Source organism: Polyodon spathula, chromosome 18 (assembly GCF_017654505.1).
Source record: "Polyodon spathula isolate WHYD16114869_AA chromosome 18, ASM1765450v1, whole genome shotgun sequence".
Classification (NCBI taxonomy): Eukaryota; Metazoa; Chordata; class Actinopteri; order Acipenseriformes; family Polyodontidae; genus Polyodon; species Polyodon spathula.
The window spans coordinates 28142153-28153123 of NC_054551.1; the positions used below are offsets into that span (position 1 = coordinate 28142153).

Consider the following 10971-nt stretch of genomic DNA (forward strand, 5'->3'; position numbering starts at 1 on the left):
TTTTAACTAAACAAACCTGTGTGTGTGTTACTTACAATTCAGAATAGTACACGATAAGATTACTGCAAAAAAACGCAACAAATGTAATACAAAGGGACAAAATCCAGCAGCTTTTAACCATCATAATAACAGCCATATGACTTCCAATGACTATGGTCAGCATATATTTCAATGTTTTTTTTTTTTTTTTTTGTTTTTTTTTGAAGAATTTAATAATGTATTAATGCAGACAAACAAAATTCCCCATTACGTATTATCAGGAGATTTAACATGTTCGGCTATTTTTTCTGCATTTTTAAAAAAAATATTATTCATATCATATTTTTATTTATTTAGTCATGCAAATAATCAGGTTAAATGTTTAAGTGCTTATCGTAGTAATCATCTTTATGCATTCAGTTGAGTACAGTAACGCTTATGGAATATAATATAAATGGGCGTGGCCCCATGCAAGTTCTTTCAGGCACGATTAAAGACCTCTTACAATTGTTCAAAATATCACAGTACAAAGTATTGCATTATAAAATATCACGTCATCGTCGGTGTTTAGTCATTTGCATTTCTTCCTGTATGTAGAAACAATTTAGAGTTGATTATTGTAATGCAAAATCAATTACCAACACCATGGTCCGGTGCTTCATTAATTTCCACTATTGAAAGAAACGTGAAAAACAGGTGCAAGATTCAAGCCCTTGGTCAGTCCTAACTAGAACGCACACTTGAATGGAGTGTTAGGAGGAAACACAACTTGCTTGTTAATAATCACACTTGGATTGAGATCTGAGCAAAGTCCTTACCTTTGTACGGCTGTAGGTCCTGTTCAGCAGTACCACCTAGCAACCTAACAAACAAAAGGCGAACAGAAGTTAAAAAAAAAAAAAAGACTTTGAAGATTGTATATCTTCAGTGAGCCACTATAAATGATTGATACTGACTATAATACTTGTGATTTAAAAATACAATATAAAGCAGGTGCATTGTGAAGCCTTAATCCCAACATTCCTTACTGAACTGTAATGCTGGTTTAAATGAAATCTTAACACAAGTTCTCTTGTAGCTCAAGAAGAAAAAAAAAGCCTGAGCCTCTTGTCAATGTTGTACTCTGAAGTTAAGATAGGGGTCAGCAAACTATCGTTAAAGTCGGTTAAATATATTAACACAGACATAATAAAACCATGCATGTAGCTTTACAGCTAGTGATATCAGACTATAAAAATAACGATTTTTTTTTTTTTTTTTTTAACTGCCCTGGTGCTGATTTATAGATAAGTTGTTGTATCAGCTTTGTTTTAAATCCCAAAGAACGCAAGCCAGTAATTTAAAATAGAATAGACGTTTAAATTAATTATACACATTGTATTGAATGATACAGTTAGATACAATTATTACACTTCAAGCGATGAACGGGCACATGCACATTATTATTATTTACATTGTTTGTAGAACATAACCTTCTAAAACAATATTTACAAAAAAAATGCTCGTGAAACACTTACTGTTACACTTTAAAGACAAGGTAAACACATCTACAGCTACAGCAACGTTGTAATATCTTTATGAAATGTAATGCCTTTGTGAAACAGAAGAGGCGTTAAAGCACGAAATTAGAGATATACATTGTTTGTTTTGTTGTAACATGTTTTACTGCTACCACCACAGGAGATATGTGATGATTCGTGTTTTTGTTTAAATTGCTTGTTGGTGTTTATTGTTGTGTACTTAAAATAAAGATATAGTATCATGATATACAGTAGGTTGTTTAAAATATAATAGTAAAAATATGGAAATAAAGTGTTTCGGCGGCATCAAAAACGAATTTCCTCCCCCTCCGCCCCCCGTTGAAAGTATCCGCCCATACTGACGTCACACAATACTTTGAATAAATGCTTGAGGGATTCCCTGCCCCGGCATGTACTGGATTGAAAACTGCTCCTTTCGGTTGAGCAGCACGTGTTATTATAAACTAAGGACATTTATTGCACAAGGACGTCCTGTTTGGAGTCAGTGAATGGATTCAGCGTGTTTCACCCACTCTCAGCGCATTGCTTGCCATATCATGAGCCCGGATTTATTTAAAGCCAGCACAGAGGGGACACAAGTTGTCCAGACTACAAAACCGAGCCGAAGTAAATCAGAACTGGTCCGTCCTGAGCTGGCTCAGATCGTGACTGATTCAAAGACGGGGAGATGTTACTGCAAAGGGAAACTAATGGGAAAGGTAGCCTGTCTTGCACCAAACACGCTGTAGCATTTGTCTCGTCTAAAATGTACTTTGCGGTGTGTTTTTGTTTGTTTTTGGTTTTATTTGTGCTGCTTCTGGTAACGTGGAAATTTGCGAATGGATTGGGGTTGTGAGTGGTGGTAGACCATGTTGGAGCGGTCGGTCAGAATGTTTGCCATTCAACACACATTTTGCCTTTGTATTGCCGAAGTTCCAATACTGCAGCAAGTACTTTCCGGGTGTCCTACTTGTCATTAATTCGTGTATGTTTTTAGATTAAACGATATATTGGATTGTTTGAAGGGTGGAGCTTTGGTGCGTTGATTTAATTGTCTTATTGTGAAGGGCGTTAAATGGTTCCGACTACGGCAGGATGAATCAGTGTTTCCTTACATTTCATCGGCAGTTATGACTCTTCATTCCTATTACCAAAGACCTGCCTTATTGTGTAAAGCTAGGCAGACTGAAGATTTTTTACCAGGAATAAATGCCTTTTAAAATACCGACAACCTCTACTTTTTTAATGGATTTATAGTTGTCGTTGATACATTGTATTGAAAATGTAGTGTTTTTTTTTTTTGAGGTTTTGAAAAGAATGCCTTCGGGTGGTGTTCAGCATGGCATATGTAGTAGTATAGTACAATAAACAACTTGTTGGATCACTACCTTTTACTTGTGTGAAGGTTATTATCGTATTTCCTTCCAATTGCCATGTATTATGAAACCATGACACACGTTGTTCACTAAGTCTTAGTTATGGTTATTTTTTAAACAAATGGGTATAGTAACACCTGCACTTAAAAGAAAAAAGGGTATACTTTCCACTAGTAAATGTAGAACAAAGCGTTATGGTTGGTTGATTGGAGGAGGAGTTGCTAATTTTAACCCCTATCCAGTGATACTAGTTGGGCACAGTACTGCAGCAGCTGGATTTGTGTTGCTCCAGACCTGTAAATGGGGGGGGGGGGTATATTTCTTTAAGGTTGAAAGTGGGTGTCAGTACTGCCTCCCATTACTGTACTGTGTATACAGTAGTGTTGGCAAATGATTATAATAAGTTATTATATAACCAACTAATACTATATAAAGATGTTTTGTTTTTATTGTTTTATTGCCAAACCAACCACATTGCAATGTGTAATTGGCTGCCAATAAAATATTTTGGTACTTTTTCCCTGATTCCTTGCAAATAATTTCAGTAACTTCTTATTTTGTGGATCATGTACAGGGCATTGGCATGCCTTTTCATTCTGAGCTAATTTTGTTTTGCTTTTTCATTTTAGGGTGGCTTTGCACGCTGCTATGAAATGACAGATATGGCCAGCAACAAGATATATGCTGTGAAAGTAATACCACAGAGCAGAGTGGCAAAACCACACCAGAGAGAGAAAGTAAGAAAGCCCCCAGATTCTCTTCTGTCCTGTGTGGAGAAAGCATTACCTCATCCTAATAAGTGCTTTTTTTTTTTTTTTTTTTCTCTCTCTCTCTCCAACCTTTCTACTAAACCTTAATGCATTTCTTGTACTTTTCACTGTAGGTTAATTTTAAGTATGTAAACTGCATATTTTATTTTTACCATAACCTCCTGGACTTACCAACTGGTAAATTTAACTCTCACTTTTGGTTTGAGGTGTGGGTGTGAGGATCCTGGTTTAAGTAGCTGGATGAGAGGTACTCCTCCCATCTTTGTCTTGTACTGTATGTGGTATTTGTATATACGTTTGTCCTATTGTCAAAATGTCAGTCATGTGTAGCATTTTTTCTGTGTCTGTTTTCAGATCACAAATGAGATTGAACTCCACAAAACACTTCACCACAGGCATGTAGTCAAGTTTTCCCATCACTTCGAAGATCGTGACAACATCTACATTTTCCTGGAGCTTTGCAGTAGAAAGGTGAGTGCAGTGTTTAATTAAGTTAGCATACAAGACTTTAAAGTACTTTTTTTATTTTTGTATTTTTTTTTTTGACATTTATTTTTTTTCTTTAGCACTCAAACTACATTTCCTTTCTTTCAGTCACTTGCACATATATGGAAGGCACGGCACACGTTAACGGATCCAGAAGTGAGATACTACCTCAAACAGATCATATCAGGATTGAAATACCTCCATAACAGAGGGATCCTTCACAGGGACCTCAAACTAGGTGCAGATCTCTTTGTTTTACTTAAGACTGAGTTAACGGATGTGTACATGTTTGTGTCCATATGTTGTGTAAAAGATATATATGCACATCTTTCAAGTATGAAGGGCAGAAAGTGACCCCTTACCTAAATACAAATATTACCCTATTGTTTGTTTAGTTCTTTGTTTTATTTATGATTTGAAGATTGTTATGGATGCACCTGACTCCTATGCACTTGTCTTATAATGTCGTCTTCTTTCAGGTAACTTTTTTATAAACGAGAACATGGAGTTGAAAGTGGGAGACTTCGGATTAGCTGCCAAACTGGAGCCTGCAGAACAAAGAAAAAAGTATGTGTTTGTTGTGGATTCTTTTATAAATACGTGTGTGTATATATAATTTTTTTTTTTGATCACCCAACATGTTTTTTTGTTAACCTGAGCATGTCCCTTTTATTTTTTGTTTAACAGAACAATCTGTGGTACTCCCAATTACCTTGCACCAGAAGTACTGAACAGGCAAGGGCATGGACCGGAGTCAGATGTGTGGTCACTAGGCTGCGTCATGTAAGTACAAGTAAAACCTTGCCTTTCCCTGCAAATAAGACGGTTCTATGTAACTGTATAGAAAAGGGATTGGAAAATTTGAGCGGTGAACTGCAAGTTGAACGAAATAAATTGGTAAATGGGTTAACCACAAGCTTCCTGTAAATGTTTCCAATGAGGTCATGCCAGCAAATGTTGGTTAAGTCAACTATATAACAGGTGCTTCTTTTTAATACACTCTCAATTGAGAACTAACAAACTGCTTGTTAAAACTAACTAGAAATGTAGTATTCCCTTCTGTTTGATTTGCAGGTACACGTTGATGTGTGGGAACCCACCTTTCGAGACGTCGGACCTGAAGGAGACCTACCGGTGCATAAAGGAGGTGGATTACGTGCTGCCACACTTCCTCTCCCTTCCTGCTCAAAAGCTGATCGCAGGGATCCTGCAGCGAAACCCTTCCAATAGGCTGACGCTGGATGAAATCCTCAGCCATGAGTTCTTTACAAAGGTGAAAATGACATTCCAGGCCTGTCATCAAGGAGCGGCTTAGAAATGTGATGACTAATTTAACTACGTTTTTGCAAACTTCCTGATCAATGCTCATTGTGAAATCTTTCAAACGCTGAACAAAAGCTAACCAAACTGTCTTATCTGATTCTCCCACAGGGCTATACTCCAGACAAACTGCCTCCAAGTAGCTGTGTAATGATACCTGAGCTTAACCCTCCAAGTCCTGCCAAGAAGTTTTTCTCCAAGGTGGCCAAGAGCCTCTTTGGCAAAAAGAAATCCAAAGGTAACTACATTAACGTGAACTACTAGTTTTTTAAATAACTTTTTTTTTTTTTTTTTTTTTACTAAAGTAGTACCAAAAGTGCTAATAGTACCTGCAGCAAAACTTATTTATTTTCCAATTGCTGACATCACTTGACTAGAAAGTAATTTTAGTTGTCCTAATGCTGCATCAAAGTACTTCTTTTTTTTTTTTTTTTTTTTTTTTTTTTAGGGTTTTCATCTCCTCTTCTGTACAGACACTCGTTGCTCGCTTCCCTCTTTCCGCATGTTTAAATAACTGGCCCACTCTATTCCAGCTGAGAAGAGCCCTAGTGAGGAGCGGGATGACATCTCAAAGCTGGTGACTGGCATTGTCAAGACCTCCATCAGCCGTCAGATGAGCTACAAGACTGCAGAAGGAAATGAGGTGTGAACTTTGTTCCCAGACCAGACTCTGAACTTTTGATTATTAAGACTCTCTAATTTTATTAAAATAGATCTTGATGCATTTGCTTCAGCTTTCTTTATTCAGTATTTCTGTTCCAACAGGCAACATCTCCCAATGGTCAGCTCGCTAGCTCCAGCCCAAGTCCCACCCAGGCTGAGGAAGAGTCCAGGAAGTCTGTATCTCACTCCCTCAAAGGCACTATGGCCAGCAGCAGTGATGGTGAGTAGTCTTATTCTTGGTGATCAATGTTATATGCAGTGCAGTATATATGTAGCTAAAAAGTGCTGGATTGGTAGGTTCACTAGATGTCCTATTTCTACTAGGATACTTGAGTAACTAGAGAAGGAATGCATCTCGTTCATATTAGTATCCTGGGCAAGAAATGTATTGTAGTAGCAATACCTTTTGGAAGATGTCAAGTCCAGATTTTGCTTTAATTTTTTATAGCAACGGGATCAATGAATTGGAATTGAGTGCAGGCAACTTTATGCCAAAATACACAACTAAAATGTGTTTTCTTCTTCTCAGCTTGTGATGATGGCATCACTGCAACTGCTGTGTCTGAATCAGCAATCAAAGTCCTAAAGAACTGCTTGTCTTCAATGCCGTCTGGTAATTTGCCTTAATTTCACATTTTCTTTATGTATTCAATTGAAGTATTGTAGTGATAAAGATGTCTCTCTGTTCTCTAGTGGAGCTATATGACAGTTGCTATTGAGCCTAAATAAGGTTTGGTATAATAAAAACAAACTAATTGCGCTTTTTTTTTTTTTTTTTTTTTTTTTTCCCCAGCATTCTGGAACCCACCATGTCTGCCCAAGCCCAGTCCATTCGTGTGGGTCACCAAATGGGTGGATTATTCAAACAAGTATGGGTTTGGCTACCAGCTGTCCAATCAAAATATTGGGGTCCTGTTTAATGAAGGGACACACTTGAGTCTCTGTGATCAGCGCAGGTGAGTGGAAGAAGCTTTGAGTTTACAAGCCTTCTGGGCAATGATTGTCACAGCCTTGCTTTAATTCCTGTTGCTTATTATTTCTTTGCAGAACAGTCCACTACTACTTGACAAACAGTAAACACTTCACCTTCCCTGCCACTGCTGTTCCAGAGCAGCTGCGCAGCCAGTTGCATATTGTGGAGTATGTTGCTAACTACATGGAGCAGAACCTGATGGAGGCAAGTTAAACTTTGCATTATTCTTGAGCACTGTCTCGGGTAGTCTAGAGTAACTCCTTACTGAACAGTGTGTTGGGATTGGTACAAATACAAGACTATTGGGAGTTCTAATAAGTTATTCCTAAATGAGTAACCCAGAAGAGACTGACTGCACAAAGTGTTCAGCTTTTGACGTGGGTTTTTTTTTTGTTTGTTTTTTGCAGGGTGGTGACATCCAGTTTCAGGAAGACAAAGTATCTTCTTCCCTGCTTCTGCTTCAGTGGGTCAAAACTGACCATGCTTTGGTAATGCTCTTCAGCAACGGAACGCTACAGGTGAGGATTTTGTATACAAAGTTTAGAAGGGATTTGTGCAACATCAACAGTGTTTAGTTTAGTTTGTTTTGCAAAATGTAATATCTTTTTTAGTCTATTTGCAGTACATAAATGTAATATTGATTGTGGTTATGATGTACCTGTAGTATAGACACCATTTTATGCCTAGATGTAAACAAAGGTCAAATTCTCATTATCTTACATATTTTTTTTAAATTCTATTTTTAGGTCAACTTCTACACTGACCACACCAAGATCATCCTGTGCAAGTCTGAAGACTCCTACCTCCTCACCTACATCAGCAAAGACCGGGTGTCATTCGCTTACAAGCTGAGCACGCTGGCGGAGCAGGGCTGCTCCTTAGAGATGCGTCACAGGATCAAATATGCCCTGCAGCTGCTGCAGTACAAAGCTGATGCATAATGAGGGGGGAGAGGAACGGACAGCACATGGATTTCCTCGAACCTCAGGGGGGGCCATGGTCATCTGCATTGCTTCTTCTGAGGAGCAAATGATGGGACTTCTTTACTGAGATGTCTCAATTTCTACGGCTAGTGTCTGGCCTCTTTTGGACTATGGTGCACAGAAACTGAAAATCTTAAAAAAACTGAGGGGGGAGGGGGCAGAGTAAACCTTTTAAATGACTGCAATATCACTACTCCCTTTTTACACATGCGCACAACTTGTTTCTCACCCCCCCCCCCCCCCCCCCCCCAAGCCTTTTTACTGAAGGCGTACACAAAGAGCTGTTACCTGGTTGAGCAGGCTCAGTCAGGATGGGCGTGTAGGTTCAAACTTTAATTTTTGTGTGGAAATCACATCCCTTTTCAAGCTACTTGAAAAAGAGAATAAAAAACTTCAGTCACTACTGGCACACAACTATATGGGAAGGGAATACAATTGTGGTTTTAGATTTGCACTGTATTGCTGTTTATTTTGGGGGAATTCTTGTGTCACTAAATGCAGTTCTTATTTGGTAATGTATAGCTGCCACAGTTTTTATTTGATAAAACTGTAGAAACCAAAAGTAGGTCAACCCCCCCCCCCCCCCCCCCCCCCCTTGTTTTTAAAAAAAAAAAAAAAAAAAAAAAAATTAAAAGCTGGAAGGATAAGCCTGTCGTCTGTGCTCTGAGTTAATCAAGCTTTACAAGTGAATGTAAAAATGCCTTTCAGTGACCAGTCTGGCATATGCAATTACTTTTACTTTGCATATTTTGCAATGGAAACTCAAAAGAATGTCTGTATGGGATGGGATGAGATGGGATGGGATGGGGGGGGGGGGGGGGGGGGGGAGAGAGAGAGAGAGAGTGTTTCACAGCTTAAATTGGGCCGTGGCAAATTCTGTATCTTTTTTGGATTTTTCAAAGGATTTTATGCCTCTGCATCTGAACAAGAGGTATTTTCCTTTTATTTAAATGACACCTGTGCAACTGCTACTTGATTTGGTAATCTCTGTCCTCAAATCAGTCATGTTCTTTTCTTATCCCTGTGCAGACTGTGACCTTTCAACTTAAGTGTTAAAGTTCCAAAAGTGAATTTCCTATAATGTTAGGAAGGTTGGACAAAGGGACAATCTCCTTGCCATTTTGATGTTGTGTTTTTTTTTATTTATTTCTTTTATTTATATATATTTTTTCCAGCCACATCTCTTCCGTTTTTTTTATGTAGTAAATTTATAACTTATATCTTTTATTTATGAAATTACTTATTTATATACGTCTTGTGTAAATGTCAACACCAGGGCAAAATGTTTTCCTTTAATTATGACCAACCTACTTTTTTGTGTGTGTGTTAAAAATAAAGTTTATGAAATCCCTGCACTTGCTTTGATTTTTCTTGTTGAACATGAACTACTTTTTCTTTTTGTTTTTTTTCTTTAATTTTGTGTGGTGTAACTAAACAGGTATGTTACATGAGCACTATATTAACAAATAAAGTAGTATGAACACAACATTGGAAAGGCTATTGAAGACAAAATCTTGAAGCATGTTCCTACTCATATACTGCTCTGCATGGTGTGTGTAATTAACTGCTGTCATGATACAATCACCTCTAGTGTGGTATTTATATTCCTAGTAGAATATGTGCTTAGTATTGCTGTGATTTTTCTACAGAACTAGCTAGGTTAATGCAAAGCGTACTGCATCCCAGAAAGGGAACAATTGGAAGTTGGCTGCAGATTTATGAATATGGAGTGACTAAGAAGGTTCCAAGAACAGTGATCTTTAAAATGTCACACCTCTTTTATTTAATGGGTACAATGCTTCAAAGCATTGAAGTGGGAAAACCAAGCTGAAGTGTGTGTCCAGCTGTTGATTACTTAAATAACCCCCTTTTTTTTCTTTTTAAAATGTTATTGCCAATGGTTTTTACCCTGTTTTTCTCCCCAATTTGGAATGCCCAATTGTTATTTTTATCCTGGTTCACTGCTGCAACTCCCCAGCGACTCTGGAAATGGAGGCTGAAACCTACATCCTGCGAATTGTGTTCCTGCCAATCTCATTTTTTGCACTGTGGATTTACAGTGAAGCCACCAGACCTATAGTTCTGGAGGACAGCACAGATCTGAATGGCTCCACTGCAGACCCTCGGGCACCCCATCAGCCACAGGAGTCGCTGGTGCATTGTGAACGGTGGATTGCCCTGCCGACCTAAGCCCTCCCTACGCTGGCGGTGCTTGGCAAATTGCTTGGAACCCCCACCACGGTTGGCAATGACATAGCCTGAATTCGAATTTGCGATCTCCAGGCTACAGGGCACATCCTCCACTCCGTGCGGAGCGCCTTTACTGGATGCACTGCTCGGGAGACTCGTAAACAACCCCTTTTAAACCTATTCAATATATTTCCCTTTAAAATAATCCATCTGAATTCAATACAAGGTCAAACATGCTGTTATTGTTGGAATGGGTGAGTGAATTTCTGTTTTTATGTCAAAATAAAAACTAATTTAAAGTAGAGTAGATCAGTAGTGTAGCTTTGTGCCAATAAGTCAAATCAAGTTATGTTTAATTTGTTTTGCATATATATTTAATGGTGTAAATCAAAAGCATCCATATCTGATGGTCAGTTTTAATGTTGAGAAAGAAAATCTGCGCCGTTAATCTCCTACTTCATTTTTTATCCTCTTCATATACAAGAAGGGATTAAATTCAATATGGCAGTGTGACACGATGGCTCGTGTGGTGATGCTCTGTTGCGCCGGTTTATTATAAATAAAAGATTTGAACAAAACAAAACACTGAGACACCAAAATAAATGACACAGTGGCCTAAACAAGCAGACACTAAACAAACACAGTGAGACAAACCAAAAACAAGTAACGTGCTGATTTAAAGTCGGCACTAATAGCAAATGGGATTCTTTC

At 38.2% G+C, this 10971-nt stretch overlaps 1 protein-coding gene across 1 annotated transcript; it reads left to right on the forward strand.

Annotated features, from left to right (window-relative positions):
- The first annotated feature begins 1897 nt into the window (after window positions 1-1897).
- LOC121331080 (serine/threonine-protein kinase PLK3-like) lies at window positions 1898-9425 on the forward strand. Its single transcript, XM_041278236.1, has 15 exons — window positions 1898-2218; window positions 3505-3612; window positions 4000-4116; window positions 4240-4369; window positions 4611-4698; window positions 4819-4914; window positions 5206-5404; window positions 5563-5689; window positions 5985-6094; window positions 6217-6334; window positions 6644-6727; window positions 6908-7070; window positions 7162-7291; window positions 7495-7605; window positions 7834-9425. The coding sequence occupies exons 1-15, from the start codon at window positions 2009-2011 to the stop codon at window positions 8026-8028; spliced, it is 1986 nt and encodes a 661-aa protein (XP_041134170.1). The 5' UTR covers window positions 1898-2008; the 3' UTR covers window positions 8029-9425.
- The last annotated feature ends 1546 nt before the right edge of the window (window positions 9426-10971 follow it).